Source organism: Nymphalis io, chromosome 2 (assembly GCF_905147045.1).
Source record: "Nymphalis io chromosome 2, ilAglIoxx1.1, whole genome shotgun sequence".
In the NCBI taxonomy this organism is placed as follows: domain Eukaryota; kingdom Metazoa; phylum Arthropoda; class Insecta; order Lepidoptera; family Nymphalidae; genus Nymphalis; species Nymphalis io.
In genome coordinates this window covers 515,007-533,212 of record NC_065889.1, presented here as the reverse complement: position 1 = coordinate 533,212, position 18,206 = coordinate 515,007, and the positions used below count along the sequence as shown (strand labels likewise).

At 32.5% G+C, this 18,206-nt stretch overlaps 1 protein-coding gene across 5 annotated transcripts in view; it reads left to right on the top strand.

The window, feature by feature from the left end:
• Positions 1-18,206, top strand: part of LOC126778106 (ecdysone-induced protein 74EF) — a 161,886-nt gene that overhangs the window by 108,173 nt on the left and 35,507 nt on the right. The window contains exon 1 of one of the 5 annotated variants that reach the window (XM_050501528.1): positions 4,488-4,979. The exons of the other annotated variants lie outside the window; for them this stretch is intronic. Within the exon in view, the coding sequence (XP_050357485.1) occupies positions 4,586-4,979 (394 nt within the window). The 5' untranslated portion in view covers positions 4,488-4,585. Of the gene's footprint in view, positions 1-4,487; positions 4,980-18,206 lie in introns of those variants that run through there. 5 annotated transcript variants of the gene reach the window in all.

Here is an 18,206-nt window from a genome sequence, read left to right as displayed (position 1 = left end):
ACTAGTATTCGATAACTGCCTAATATAAATAAACGCCAATTCTCCTACAAAATTTGAGCTTACGCTGTGCGCTGCTGAATATTCGTCCGAGAATGTCTACCGAAACATTTGCTTTGCTGCACCGGAAATTCGAGATGAATTGTTAAGACAAATGAAACATTTCAGTATTCACTAGTAAAATTTGGATTTTGAGTCGCGAATTTCAAATGGATTCAATAGATTTAATGGTTGAATACATTTTATCGACTTAAAAATTAACCTAATTTGATATTTTGATATAGTGTGTGTGCGTTGCGTGAGCAATACTTAACGAGAAGTCATACAATCGTGTTAAGTATAAACATCACTAAAATAAATATGGCGACAAGTCGTAGAAAAAGTAGCAAAAATGAAGTAACAAATGGAGTCAAGTTATCCTAATCTAGCCGGCGCCAACTTGACCGGATAGGTGTATGCTATTTATATGACAAAAAAATACAAAACCAGCCTTCCTGTGCTAATCGTTGCCAATTACATATAAGTGCGTGTGTGTGAGTGGCGGTGTGTGCGCGTGCGCAGGCGCCGTAGCCTTGAATCCGTACATCGACTGCACTTGCTCGCGCTATCAGTTCGGAAACGCTGCGCGAGTTTGAAATTACGTTTTGAAATTTCTCTTTTAGATGCGTGCAACTTTTTCTGTTGTATTTAACAGTAAATTATGATCAATTAAAGCAGTTTGTGGTAGGCTTGTTACTAGTCGAAGGTATTGTATAGGATAGCTCTAAAGCACTTTTAATTATTCAAAAATGGAAATAAAGTTTTTATTTCTTATCTCCAACAGCTTGCGTTTATTGCTAAACATTGTTTAAATACACGTTTTATTTTATTAATTTACATTTTATAATAATATATATAAAGATGTTGAACGAATAGTTATTTTATATCTGTACATTAGTTTATCTTGAATTAAAAATATTATCTGGAACATAATTTATATTTAATTGAAAAATATTTCAATCTTCTCTTTGTGAAATTATTAGTAGCTAGACAATAGACGACTCCAGTACTTAAATATCGGTAGAAATATTTCAGTAATGTTCTCAATTTTTTAATCGATAACGCCTTTGGTTTTATTATTTTTAGATTAATTAAAAAAAAGCATAGTGATAAAACTTTACATAGCAAACTTTATCATTATTTCGTCTCCGAAAGCAAATACAAGTTGATAAATATATACGAATTATCCAACAAACAAAGATCAATGTTTATTTTAAATAGAAATAGTTGTAATTCATTTACGTCTAGAAATTTACTAAAAATGTTTTTCTAATAAGAATACTTCAATAAATTCTTACTTCAAAATCTTATCTAAATGTTTTTTATTCTTGTTATTTGTGTTATTAAAAATGACCTTTAATTGAATATAGATATTGTTTATAACTGTTTTATAACAAGTCGAGCGTAACGACAACACAGACTAACTATAAAATGTTAATATAGGCAGCTTAAATGTTGTTAGGTCAGAATTTTACCTTTCAATTATTAATAAATAATTGTATATATAACGTTTAAAATATTATTATATCTTGCATCTTCCTCCTACAATTCGCAGCGATTATCCGAACGGACGAATCCCCAACATCGCTTTATGGTTTGTTTTGTCTCATTCCCACCCATTGACATTCCTATATTTATCTCACTCGCTCGCGGATAAATTGGCGCGAAGGAAGCGAAAGATTGATGATCTAAGCGTCGGATCGATTCCGATCCTTAATGTTTACATTTTTATTTGTTTTGTTTTAAGTTATTCTGCCAAAGCTAAGTTCCGTTCTGTGCTGAGTTTTATTAAATGTAATTTAAGTATAACATTTATATTTAACACGGTAATGGATATTAAACTTGTTGAAGTGAATGAAACAATAATTAATTCTAAATTTGAAATATGCAAAACTTTTCATATACATAGATTGATAATCCCTTGCCCCATGTACACATACACACATGGCTCTAGGGCCAAGGCGAACTCGTAACGTTCCAAATCGGGAAACAATTGGACCGCTTGAATTATGTTTAGAAATAATTTTGTGTTGCGATGGAGGAAAACTTTATGATACGTACTTTTTGCTTCTCATCATATTCAAGGTGAGGTGAGAAATAAAGATTATTGAAACACTCTCCAGAACCTTCTGCATAACTGTAACCTACCAATAAGATTATATAATTATATAAATATATATAATTCTATATATATATATATATATATATATATATATATATATATATATATATATATATATATATATATATATATGTATATATATATATAAATGTGTTTTATAAAAAACACGAACAGGCAAATGTGCCCCTGATGGTATGATAGACAATGGCGTTGTATGACATATTAACAGTTACTTACATCCCCAATGCGCGAAGTTATGTCCTTATGCCTGTTGTTACACTTTCTGGGGGCCAAATATTTGTTTTTTCTATATACAAAATACATGTTCATCTGATTTGATATTATTATCGATACTTTTTTTAAAAAGTCATGTATTCATGCTTATTTCGTCATATATTTATGATTATATAATCTGAAAATATTTTAATAAAACTACGCACCGTGATAGTTTTTTTTATCCTAGAACCAAGTTATAATCAATTAACATTATTTTGCTAATAAAAAAATATATGTTTAATTTAACAACACATAATAATCACGTATATAATTCTTTTGAGTAATTCGAATATTTCTATATCCAAGATCATTCTGGACTCTGTTACGTAAGCGGTAGCGGGTTCAATGCCCGATCTGTTTCGATAGCATTTGACCCGTGATGTATCCGATAGAGATAATTATGGAGTCCATCTTAGATTCTTATTAGAACGGACTGTACATTTGACATTGATGTTTAACTAGATCTTATTAGTGTTGCCACTTTTATAAATATAATATAGCTGTCTTAATGAGGTTTAACTTGCAGAATATCATCCTTTACAGGCAGGTTGCCTCACGACGTTTTACTTCCTTTATTTTCAAATCAAAATACACTAGACCGTCTTGGTCCAAAATCACGGATCGTCTATAAATATTGTTAAAAATTCATACCATTTTAACGTTTAATTATTGTAACGTGACTTATTAAGCCGATAGTGAAACTTAAACATAAATATGTTGCTCTAATGACTCGGGTTTGGTAATAAACTGACTCAGATTATAACGACGATTTTTTTCAAACAATAAGTTAGTGAAGGTTCTCGTTTATTAAATTCGCGAAATGAGCGCTTAACTTATTTATATTTTAATTTATTTATTATTACTGTACAATGTTGTGTCTATTATTGCCTAGTCTTAGTCAATAATATAAATATTATACTGCAACAATATTTCATAGAACATAAACCGCTAAACATTGATTGTCTAGAAGGCCAAGTGTCGATTATTTGTTTACATAAAACATCATCACGCTCCACCTACACTCGTATCAACAGTAACCGCCCTGCGCCATATTATCTACATAATATGCCAAATAAAACTTTGACATTGCCTCTACATTCTACGTATATACTGTAACTAAATACACCATATAACGATGGCCTTTGAAAACTAGTACATCACAGCACATCACTTCAACAAAGTATAAGAACTCGGGGGTAGTGTAGGCCGTGTTACGCTGGTTTAGTCAGTGTGTCACGTGGTCAGCGCACGCGCAATTTTATTTGTAAAGTCGGTCAATGCCCCGGGCGTTAGATAAAAAAAAAAAAACAATTTGTTTACGTGGTTCGTTACGCAAATCGTGCTGTAGATACTCGCGTTCCGGTTTGATATAATTATTTTATTCTAATATATTTGTATTTATTTATATTATGTGTAGTTTTTATCATGTTGCTCGTGTGAATGTTTGTAGGTTCTTATGCGTGACAACATTTTCTCTACTTTGTCCTGCCGTAATGTGCGTTTCTAAGATCATTGTTTTATCATTTATCGCAATAACATATTGCATAATACGAATAATGTATCCGGTAAAATTCGTGCCACTCGCAGATTTGTTGAGATGACTCACATTGGATGTAGGTCGCCCAAGAAACATTTCACTCTTATGATACCACAGTATATCATGGAACGTGAGATTTTACATCAATTACTAAATATACTAACTAATATTTTCCTAACATACATTTTCTAATACTAAAACATGCGTAGTTAGATCAAAGCAACGGGTTTTGCATTATATATATTTAACAGACGGGTTTCTATGAAAACCCGTCTGGCAACTCGGGAAATTAAGGAAAGCTCGCTGACGAAAGTGGAAAAAGCTCGACGCACACCAATGGAGCTCACGCGCACACCTACAACGATCGGGACGCAACTGTGTGCAGACAGACGCACACATGAACCACGATACGAAAACGAAAGTGTCCGAGCGGCGCCGAACGTTGCCGAAGCGAGCTCACCGAGTCAGTGGAACTCGTCGACAAAACTGGGACATCAGTCCGCAATTCGACGCGAACGCCGGCGGACGCGGCGCGCGGTTTCAACACTACACATTACGCTATATGACATAACTGGAAACGCTTGTGATTATGGTGTCTGTGTGAATAATTAATCATGATGGCTGTGGAGGGCCGTCCGGCGAGTGCTGGACCTGACACGCGCCGATCACCGGTAGCGGATCGTAGAGCGATGAGCGCGGATTCGGAACCACGCACCCTTGCTGCCCGAAAGGCTTACCCTGAACCCTCACCGGAGGACGATGCTGATGCACCACTAGATTTGACCGTTCATACGCGCAAAGAAATTACTGTACGGGAGTTCGCCCGTCACTCATTCGCGGACCCCTCTGACTATGTCAGAGCACAAGCTATCCTGAGACAATCCCGGGACTACCTGGCCGCCGGCCGGGACTCAGGCACAGAATCGGATGACTCCGCAGGCAGGCTCAGCCCTGGCGAGGATCCCATTTCCGGCAAAGCCTACAAGAAATCCCTCATGAAAAGATACAGTAAGTTCATACTTTTTGTCCGAAGCGTCACGCAGCTAACGCCGGCGTATCTGTCGGCAAGTGTTTCAGCCGGCGTTTGTAATTATTTAACTCTCGGCTTATTTATGAGTGAAAAAAGGTGTGTCTGGATTGACGTGAGCCGTTCTTAACGATTAACAGAACCGCAATGGATGCTACAATAACTTATTTATTTCTCGAAAGCAAGTCGTTTTAAATAGCACGCGACCCAATTGCGTTGGTTGACTTTCCGCATTCTTTGAAAAAAATGTGTCATCTCGCCTAAACTATGTACGTGGGTACCGGCGCACTTTATTGCATGTGATAATGATTACAATATATTATTCAATTTAGGTACTTACATGTTACAACTGGTGCACTATGTACATTAAACATTTTGTAATAACATTTTTAAGAACGAGTTTTTTTATCTATCTTTACGCAGACGCTTATGCTATGTCACTGTTACAAATACGAGTAATACAACTAAATGTTTTTTTTGCATTAAACAAATAATAAAAACCTGTAAACCCGTCTACGCTCGTAGCGACGCTACGCCTGCTACGTACAGCTACATCTCTGAAAATACCGACTAGATTATGCTGAAGATATACTTATGATTTATAAGCAATATCTTGAGCAAATATGTTTTTATTTATTCATTTATTTAAACGTTATAGAGATATAAATATCCTTATCAATTTCTGGTAGCAATTTTACCTCAAATATCAACAATATAAGTAATAGCCATATAATAAAGTGCCCTTATAAGCCTACTTGAATAAAGAATTTGTTTGAATATTAAATTTGTTCAATGCAAATAAAAAAAAAGATTATTAATAATATTAATAAAAATTAAATGAAAATATGTTTATACTTTTGAATCGTAACAACCAGTCCGGAATATGGACTCCACTGAGAAGGACCGGCGAGGAACTCTGTAGTTATACTTTTTTTTTAAATACACTTTTGTATACAATTTACAGCATCCCATGACTGTAATTTATATCAATGATTACAGGTTATACTTAAATGAATTCATTAATATAAAAGTAAACCGGTAAATCACATAATCTTATAGTTTATTATTTTAGTCTAACATTTTCGGATGTTGCTTTCGTCAAAATTAACCAATTCTTAACATCTCAGGCTGACTCAATTTTAGAAACATTACTTTTTAGTTGCCATTTTTATTTTATACTACTACTACAACTATTTTACAATAGTTTACTAGTTAGGGTAAGCAATGAGCTGTAACTATAATATTATAAGAACAGATATTGTGCTGAGTCTTCTCTATTTACCAATCCACAAATATCAAATATCACTTTTAAACGTATGACCTACATATAGCTTTATTGTAATACACACAAGGTATTAAGACCGAGTTTTATCAGTTTCGCAATGATCGGTTAATGATTCTTTGATAAACGCATGACCAGTGTCATTGTTACATTTTTCAAACCATTTTACAGTTATAAAAACTTTTGAAACAAAATCTGATAATTGAGTAATTTGAAATGTATTTTGATACATTTAAGAGATATTTATTTATTTATTTGTATTTATTTTATTTATTGGAAAATACTGCAATATAATTTTATGAATTAAAGGAAAATTACACAGAATTTTATACGATATTCAGTTGATTCGGAGTTTGGAGTATAAAAGGATTATAAAAGGATACGAGCGGATATGACATCACAAGAGGGTTCAACTGTAACTGTATTTAAACTTATTAGTATAGAAAAACGTTACATTAATAAATGAGGAGACGGTTTTATTTGTAACGCCTTACTGAAAACACTAATAAAGTGATATACACAACGCTTATACAGAAGATGCAGCGAGTTTCGTAGAATGTCTCACAACAAACACATGTAAACTTATACTAAGTTTCACATTATAAAATTCAATTTCGAGTTCAATACGTACACATATATCGAGCGTAGTATGTGTGCACACAATGCAGTATTGTCCGAAAGAATACCGCGGATGCTGCGAGCTCAATCAAGACATGTTGACAATGATCGAAAAAATCTATTACATTACACCAGCTTCGTGCACACACGGGTGTGACAGTTGTGTAGTATTGCCATTTAACAAATCAATTTATCGAAACAGGGTAATTTTGTTTATTATTGCTGATCATTAAAGTGTTGGCGTGTTTACATCTATTAATGTAATAGATATATAAACGTTACGTCATTATCAGTGACAGAACTTAAGAATACTAAGTTGCACGTATCTCAGCATCAAAATCATGTTGTGCATCACATTCAGGATGTTTATTGTATCTGTAGTTTTTATTGATGATTCATTACTATATATTTTATAATTTGATACCTTTTATGTTTACTCGATAAATAAATTTATAAAATAAATTAATTAATTTTGTGTATAACTAATATTCATATACTCGAATTTTAATAGCGAAGGAATTATTTTTTTCGTTTTCATAAATCGATACAATTTGTAGTCTTAAAAACGTAATAAGTTTGGTTAACAAATTCTTGTTGAACAATGAAGTCTTTAATACATCGGCATATTATTAAATGCATATTTTGCGTTTCGAAAGTATCCGCCTAAGAAGTATATGCGTCGCCCTAACATACATACAGGTCACTGACATAATGCGGAAAATATATAAATGTAAACTGTCAAACTATCTGTGTCAACACGTCACGTTACCTGATAATAATATTATTTGCATTGTATTAACAACGAAATAAAAAAAAATAATAAATTTAAATTATGTAATGAATAAAATGCATTTTAAATTAAAAATCTCAATTTACATTTTTGTCAATAAAACTAACACGTAAAGATAAAAATGATACATAAATGAATTACATCATTGAAGATTATTACTTAACACAAAGTTTAACGACAGATAATATCGAAAACCTCATAAGATACTAATTATGTAATTTTTTTAGGTATTAAGAATCCGAATATCATAAAACAACTACTTTTTTTTTCTTATAATTTGACTCTCGTTACTGCGGCTTCAGCCCAAAATAGCACCGAGAATTTGATTCATTTATTATCTAAATAAAATATTTGTATTATTACAAATATTTTTATTAATTACTCAGTACTAAATATTACATTCTCTAATGGTAAAATGCTGAGTCTAAAAGTGATGTTACGTGAAATATCAAACATTTTTTTTTTCTTTTTTATCTGAATTTTATCATTGCACTGTATTTTATTCTGCCAAATATTTTACACTTATAAGAATGCAAATATTTTTAATCAAATTATTATATTATATTTCATTATTATATTTCATTCATAATAAACAGTACTTATATGAAAACATCATTATTACATAATTCATTTATCAATTGATAAGAATAAATCGCAATTGGTTGCTTTATAATAAACGCTAATACTATAAGGAAGGAAAACTATTGACTGCGCATTTGGTATCGACTTGGGAAATGCAATTATATACGACAAGCATTTAAATTTACGTTTAATGCAGACATATACATTTATGCTATACATGAATTATGCATGAACAAAATATCTATCACTGAGTCATATTTGTAAATTGTAGAATAATAATATAATTTGCCGTTTAAAAAAAATGATTATGGATACAGATTTTATAAAATTCTTAAACACCGCCGCTTTACAAATGGAAAAATGTAATTCACTTATACGTACTCGTATGTATACAAGTCCGTATGTTAACCTCTTAGGTTACGTAAACGGTAATAAATGCAAATATATTTATTTATATAGTTCTGGTTTGAATATAGTTATTGAAAACAAAACAAAATTGTTTAATCATTATTATAGAGGCGATGTCAGCGAAACCACATATAATGCTGCATCATCGCGGATTCGCGGTATTGCAAGTTCGATGCCCCGGTCACTTCCGAGTATGGACAGTTGACGAGCGACGTTGATTGGACACGATTTGTTTTATATATCGAATTACATTTATACTTTCAATTAATGTTCAATATATTTTAATTACAGATTTCTAATAATTTCTATTTTTTAAATTTTTCACTAAATGGGAAAACGTTCGAATTGACAATATTATATTTGATTATAATAGTAATATGTATATTGATTTTACAACTTAAATATAGCAAGATAACTTGACTTTACGTCTTTAAATGAAGTGGGTCATATCTACCTGTGTACGAACAAAATAAATGATCAACTTTCCCATGCGTATCAAAGAATACAGGAAATCTGCGCCCACGCAGCTGCCAATACCTAATGGCTATCAAATCCCTTCGATACCTGTGGTCGGAAGTGAAAGGCTTAAAAAAATAATAACTCAGGAGGATACCAACGTGACATCGATTCCGTACAAATCTGCTTCAAATATACCGTCACTCTTTCTAAAATTCTTATCAAAACTCCCCTAGTAGCTTCCTCTTCTTACCCTTATGTCTTTTTTTTTTACATCCAAGATAAGCTTTACAAAAAAGCGTTATTGAATCGTCACTACCACTACGTTCTACCAGTTTCGAAAAGCAAATAAATAATCAAATACTAAAAATCGACTCTTGAAAATAAATAATATTTTGTCGATTCACCGTTTCTTCGCGGATCCCTGACGCATGTTAATATTTAACACGTGAAGTACAGACGGATGGGAGCGCGTAAACAATGCAATATAACGACGTATTTTGATTAAACTATCTATTAACCAAATCCAGCACGTTTGGAGATCATGTCCCGGTGGAAACACTTAAAAACCAGTTTTGGAAGCGATTCATGAACTATAAATTACCTTACTGACAGTATCGTATATTTAAATTGGAATTCACGTTTTGTTGAAATACTAAATACCGACTTTATTTACAATTACATCTTATTATAGGTTTTTAAATAACAAAATCGGACTGAGATGCTCTAGTGCATAGTGCTTAGGACACGTGAATCTTAACCAAGATTGCGGGGTCAAGCCTGAGCAAGCACTGAGTTTTCATGTGCTTAATTTGTTTTTATAATTTATTTTATTCCTCATGAGCTTTGCGCCAGCAGTTGAACATTTACAGGCTGTTATGTACTTAGTAAATAATCATTTAAGACATTAATGATTTTATATATAAAGTGTTTACGATAACGAGGTTAGATCGACTTCGACGAGGTGATGGCTTTTGCAGTTAGTATAAAAAATCTCGTGTAGATCTTTGGCTTTCTAAGTCAAAAATTTCAACGTCCAATGTCGCGCGGGTAGTTCGGGCGTTGGTCATGACAACAAATAAGTTACCCGGAGTTTACCGACAAAGGTCGATGTTCTCAGAAATATTTGCATAAATTATTTTTGAAGCGTCAATTACTAGCTGATAGCCTGTTGATACCTACTGAGGATTGGAAACTCGGAATATTGTCATACATAGAAGTGGCATGTGCAAAGTTTTAACAAAATATAGCTATCAGCTGTATATTTCGTAGTTTATTTAAAGTGTGGAAATTATTAGTAATTTTTAATATCAGATATATCGACATTAATAAAAATAATATTACGAAAAATCAAAGACCATCGTTATATAAGTTACTTTGTAATGATCGCTTCAGTTCAAATCTACGTACAATCATCGGATTTCAATAATTATAGCTTATGACTATTTATAATGTTCCACCGACTACATACGTGCGGCACGCTTCATGTCCATTCCTTCCGTCTAATATATCTGTTAGCCGTCTCCTTATTCATCAGTGTCACGTCCAACGTCATCCTACTCATTCTACAATCAAATAGTTTTTTGTTACGCCGCCATATATATTTCACCTAAATAAAAGTATAGATAACACTTCCAATCAAATAAATTCTATGATCAAAACAACAGAACCTGTTCGAAGAAATTTAAACAGATGAAAAAACTGAATTATATTAATTCCATCCACATTCGAAAACAATAAAATCATTCTTTGTGCGCATCAAAAATAAACTCTATATAACCTCGTTTAGGTTTAGAATTCATCACACGCAGCGTTATATACAACATTTTGACAAAACTAAGTAATAGAATGCTTAGCAGGGTTGTGGAAGGGTTGTCCTTTTTTAACCAGCTTCCTGGAATATCCTCGTCTCTTTCCGTCGTGAATAAATAACAACAAAAGGAAAGAGAGGCACAACAACATACTCAGACTCAGGTTTTTTAGTATGCATTTTCAGTATTCAAATGACGTCGGCGCATCCGTTTTTAGGTTTTTTTTTAAATAAATAAACTAACCTACGACAATGCCAATTGGTAATCTATGTATAAACTGTTTTACAACTTCCTCGCCGAACAATACTTGGGAAAAACGAGTCGAAACAAAATATAATATTATTCTTAGCAAATAGACAAGTGTTTGTTGGTCTGACGCATCTGTCCTTATACATAAAAACTTTTTAATTCAATCAACAACATTTAATCTGTTTATCACAGTTGTAAAATTAGTAATAAAATCGCAAACTCAGTTTCTATGAAATACTCCCTTTAAGTGATTAAGTAATGCTATTAAAAATCATATAAACATATGCAAAAATTATCTTAATTAATTTGCATGCAACGCCTACATAATCTTTATAATACAATAACATATAATTAAGAACGTGCAACGCTATAGAGTGCGAATCTGCGCGCGCGCAGTTTGGCCGACCTTCAACCGTGGAACAAGGCTCCACGGTTTCACAACACTAGTAGCCGACCTGTTGGATTGAGGCCCCGCACTATTTGGTAACACACTTCTTGATAAAAGATATAAAAAAATGTTGACTTTATTATTATATTCTTAATAAAAATCTTGCGAAATGAATTCCTATTCACGGTGACATAAAAAATTTAAAACGACAACTTATTTAAAAAAAATACCTAATTGAAACGAATTGTCGTCTAATTATAAAGAAAATATTAGAATAATTTATAGAACGGTATATTTATAGCTTATCGCAAGGCACTTGATAAACGTATCGTGAATTAGCCAATATTAAGCGGTATATGTCGTAAAAATCATATATATGATAATATCTAAGAGATAAAATGTGGTTGCTCTTCTCAAATATTATTTTAAACCACTTTAAACTTTTTACACAGCTCTAAACATGTGAAACGATGATATTCCCTAAAATGGTAATAAGGTCATACCGTTTTTGTAAGCAAAAACTGTTTCCGTAACCATATACCGCTCACCTTGCTCAGTTCATCTGTCATAGAAAAAAATACTTAACCCAATTTCAAAAACGTGCGTTATAAAAAACCTACCTGTATAGTAGCGGGTGTACACCCTCGACACAAAAAAGACCTAACTGTTAAAAAGAAAAAAAAAAAGATTCGGCGGCATTTTTTCGCGGTTTTTTTTATTTTTAATAGTCATTCCTTATTTCGCAACGGTACCTTTGCTTTTGTCTATGCTTTGCAGATGTTTTTTGCAATACCGAAAACTATTTTTTTTGCTATTGCAAATTGTATGTTCTTTCTGTTTGGGCTTTATACTTGCCTGTTTTTTAAACAAACAAAACCTTGTAACGTTTGTAGTGTTAAATGAATTCCACGCATTTCTCTTAGAGTTATAGACACAACATTGTTAACTAAAGTAAATATAACTTTATAAATACATTATTAAGTAGATTATTAAAAGGTGAGGATTTAATAATACCACGTCTAGTCTACAAATGCGTCATCAAGGCGGTAATAATGCTATCTGTGATGTCATCATAGTTTCCTGCCACTCACACTGACACACACATTTTCCTCTTCATACAAGACATTGTGTACAATACAAAACGATAAATAAATATAATAAATTAATTAATCATTTTTATAAAAATACTAAAATCTATGTTAGAATCGAAGCCAAGCTGTCAGTTTTATATACACTTATGTATGTTTATGTATTTTGTAATTTTACCAATTTAGCTTTATATTTTGATATGATAATAAATATAAAAATAAACAGTAGCTATATAACTTCATAGTAAGTAACTTGCGATGTCGACGATTAATGTTTTCATGTAAAACAATTGTTAAATCAATTTTATCCTTATCAAATTATCTCATTATTTGTAAACACATTACAAGAATTCTATCCCGTTTGCTTCTACGCTTTGTGTGAACTTACGAGCGTTACCTCAAACTACAAAGAACGGAGCTAACAAATACTAGGCGTTGTGTTAACTTTTTTGCACCCAAAGTTGCTCGAAGACTTATTGCTTATTCTACACAAAACACCGGCCTAAAGGTCAATTCGGGCTTTCCAGACGTTTCTAAAAGACATCGCAATCGATTTTCGCCTTTATTTATTCAATGAAATTATTTCTAGGTTTCGTCGTACGTGTGAGCTATTCGTCTAAGGGAATCATTTATTACCGTACAAGTTTCAGTACAGTACAACAAACACAATACGCTAATTTTGTTTCTAATTTTTTATTCTTAATTAAAAAATATACATCCTGTATAAATTCGATTACGTGTAAGTTGATTAGAGATAAAAACTCTTTATATTATACTGCAGTGTGTAAAAACTTAAATTGCGCGATTCAGCTTAATGAATGTAGGTGTTGACGAACCGCGGAACAAAAGTTCGAAAGGATTTAGTAACGTATGGTAGGCGTTCTCAAGGTTCCGTTTAACCATAATGAACCTTATTCCGATATTCATACGGACGATATTAAACATAGAGTAGTATTACGACATACGGATATTAAGTAAGCGGTGTTGAAAAACGCCGGCTCAAAAGTAAGTACTGAGAATTCTGAAAACCTTTATAACGAGTACACATGTAACAGTTATATTCTTTCTTATTACAGAAGTTTTGTAATCATTTAATAATAATTAAAATATGCTTAATATGTCGATTATAATATACTAGCTACCGCTTTGTGACATATATTCTATCTCTATTCTATATTTCATCCCAATCCCTCGATTAATATTACGTGACTGAGCAACATAAGCAACAAACAACACATCAAATTAATGTAATATATAATCACATATATAATATATAGCTATAATTGAATTCAACCCTGAACGACACGTGCATATGTCTTATACTAAAGATTTATTTCTATGCTTAATATTTAACTAAAAACGACACAGTGTTCTATATTGTATAAATTAAATATTTTACCATTTATTCATGGCTGACGATTATAAAATTCGGTTAACGACTCCATTTCCGGCATCAATATCATTAGATATTGGAGCAATATCCTGTTTGAGCGCTATTACGCTAAGTTGAAAAAAAAACTGAACTTGATGATAAAATTCTTAAACTATATATTTTTTTTTTAAATCTCATTTGTTAATTTAAGTTTTTAACTCAATATACACACCTTCTATGTCACGACTAATTGAATATTTTCTTTTGGACACCTTCAAGTATATAGCGAATATATAGTCAAATATTTTATCGTCTTATTTGTTATTTTACCATAGGGCGCATAAACGCGATACTATTGTACGCTGTACAAATAATAATTTTGAAAGTCTAGAATTAATTTTAAAGATGACAGAAACATTATACAAACGCTATCATTAAACGAATTTAAAGTAAAAAGGGATAACATTGCTAAAACTTGTTATATAGCACGTTCGCCGAATGTACTGTACTTTTACCGGATACTACGAAATACCGCCGCAGAGTTGCGCACGCGCAGAACAAACAAACAAACAGAGATACTGCAAACAATATTGTTACCAGCGCTTCCTTTGCCTGTTTTGACACAACAATACTCATATTATTGTTATATCGGCTTCCTTCATCTCTTAACCAACATCCGGTATCTCGATGATGCTACATTTAACTACTCACTTAATCCAATGGAAACAAAACATTCTAAATTTAAATAAAGTATTTAGAATATCTGTGATAACATGTATTTTTGTAATTAAAATTCATCAACGTAGTAAAGGACAACGCACACGGGTGCGCGTAGTGTTGGTCAATAAAAACCGGTGTTTATCGTAACACAGAATTAAAGACATTGTCTATGTTACGCAATGACGTTTTGCATGCGCACATAAACAGGAAAACATACGAGCTTTAAATAACGCCTTGGACCCCATTCATTCATCCCAACCACAGATAAAATATTTTGCTCGTCATCACCACATGTCAATGAGGTCATACAACATAAGTAGTCGGATTATATCAAATTTGTAAAATATATTAAATTATCTGCTCATTTTAATAATTCTTATAATTATTTTTTTTTAAATTTTAACAATATAATAAGAATATTTGTCGTAAATTTAAATTATGATTTTTTAAATGAAAGTGATTTTTTTTTGTATCTACGTTCGTCGGATACCGTGACCGAATCCAGCGCCCACTTGTTGTAAGATTGGCTAACGTTTCCGCCTTACATTCCTTACCGGTTTGCTGCGGTTTACACTGGAACAATCTTACATAAATAAACCTTATAGACGATTAAGTCGTTATGAAATACCAAAAAATCGAACGGACACGTTTTATCTTTAAAAAAATGTGTTTGAAAAGTTATAAACTAAATGCCACAAAGTCTGATGTTACAACACGTTCTAATTTCATCAATAACGATAACTATTTCGTAAATAAATCCCTGAAAAATATTTCCATTAACCTTTCAATTGGAAGCAGGACAAACTGCAGATAGCAAAAGTAGTTAATATGTAAACATTTTTTGTTGTAGATTAGTGTCGATATAATCGTAAGACGCATTTTTTACAGACGACATCAAGTTAAGATTACTTGAAAGATACATGTTTTTTAGGACGATTTAGACAACGTTTGTATGTTTGGAAAAACCAAAACTAATATTTAATATATAATACATCCAACATGAAGTATGAAACGTAAATACAGAAGCATATTATGTTACTGACACGCATGGATCTATTTAACTATAGCTACGCGTACCTAGTTCAGAGCTAACATCTATCTGTTTACGGTCGCCGGGAGGGGAACCAGGTCAAGGGAGCCGCGATGCACCGTTCGCGCGAAATCTCACTTTCGCGCGCTGCACCAAACATGGCCGACCATAGTGACGCGCAACTTCGTTCTCGTTGACACTTTTTACGTTTTTTCCGGTTTTCTCCTTTATTACAGTTAAATATAAACTGTGTCCTTAATTAGTTGTTTAAGGAAACAAATAAATATTGTTTTTTATGGTGTGTTGCAACTATTACACGCGTACGGAATTCGACAATAACAAACAAACATATCTGAAGCAGCTATATCCTTGTCCCTATTTCTTGTTTCCTACGAGTATCGTATCGCGATAACTTATCTGCTTGTAGCTTATCAACAGTAATGCAATATGCGATAAACACGTAAGATTTGGTTATGAATAAAATTACGTGAGTAGCCTTCAAATTTTACGTCACTATAATTCGACAAATTGGCCGGTTACATTATTGATACGTAAAAACTCTACCGGCACAAAAACACCAAACTTACATATTTACGGTCATTGCATTTTTTTATTTTCAGAAGACTAAAGCAAATTATTATTGAAAACGAAATTAAAATTATTCAATTTTATATGAAAAAATAAACTTTACACAAATTACACAACGCAAGTTAAATAAAATTTGCCGCTCAAAATAACTGTCATGACCTATTTTATTTAGTAAATATTTTTGTTTTTTTTTCTGCTCGTGACAAATACAAACTGCCTAGTCTAATCAACCAGTGACAAAAAATATAATGTTTATGATACGACAAACCATATTTAAATACCGTAAGAGCAAATCAATCTTTCTGAGACCGTTAATAAAGGTTACAATGGCTTGAAAATATTTTGTTTAGCTCGAAATGTTCGTTCGACCATGAGTAGCATTAGCGCCTGACCGAGGCTGCACGTAGGCTGCCGACCCGCTGTTCTATTCCAAGGTGAAAAAAAATAATGCAACCGAACGAAACCGAGCTTTTAGGACATGACTAATAGACAATAGGTTGCAAAACTTTGAATCGCTGGCATGTAAAATATTGCTGGCTCCTCAAGTCGTCGCCATGTTTATTTTTCTTGTTTTTAAATATTTTCTTGTTATACTATTATTTCTGATATGAACGTTTGAAAATTGAAATTTTAAATAATAAAGTAACTCATATCCTTTGATGCTTAATAATTAGTATCTAAATATAGTAAATATGTACATACTTCCTTTGTTTACATAATAATTAATCTCATAAATAATAAATGATTGTTTTAATATCCACCCGGACGTAGCAACACTAGCGGGAGTGGGAGACGCATCGCCCTTCGCCGCTGACCCAGTTAGGCTGCGCACGCGCATGATAGCCCGGTAGCAGATCTATTTCAATGCGGTTGTACTACGGTTACTTTATCTATAGTACTTTCCATCTTATTGAACCGGCAAAGCAATAAAAAAAAAAAAAAATTTAGAAATGTAATTTTTAATTAAAAATAAATTGGGCCTACAAATCATAGATTCCACGCAATGCTTTTTTGATTGGCAAATAATTTTGTAACCTATCCGATACTTATTTGGTACGAGCACGCGAAGTGACCGGATAAACAATGTTTTGACAGCGGCCTTTCCAGCCATGAGTCACGGGTTGCGTAACCAGCGCCTCTTATTGGCATACACAAAAACGAATTTTCGATAAGCTAACGACTTATTAAATGACCTTTTTAATTAACTCTAAAATATAATAAATACCCGACATTTTATTTTGATTCACTAATAATATAAAACATTGAACGCGTTGCAACTTGCATACATTATATGCAATTCGAACGGAAACATAACACGTATCTAGTTTGGCATTCGCGCGGCGTGCAGTTATTAATGTAAGATAAACATGTTATCAACGTAATCGCAACAGTTTCCATTTCGCAGCACGACTTTCTTTCGTTTCCCGCGCGGGGAAAGTGCCCGCGCTTTTCCGACGCCATCTTTGATCGTTCTCCCTGCCCGATCTTGTCAAGCTATTTTTAATACATTCTGTGTTTTTTATTGCTGTTACAGTGAATCGATGATAAATAAAAAAGGTAATCTTTTAATCATTATTTAGTAATGTAATATTTTAAATTAAGTTATTCATATTATATATTATTTGATACATGAAGCCGCGAGCTCCATTGGTGCTCGATTATTTTGAGCGCGGAAACATTCGGATTGCTCTCCACGATATATTATTTTTAAAACATCTAAATGACCAGCTTTATTTACATGTAAACAACACCAGAGAAACGTGAAGGTGACCAGAGGATTTACAAATTGACGCAAACGTTGCCCTGCCAAAAAAAACGATTAAATA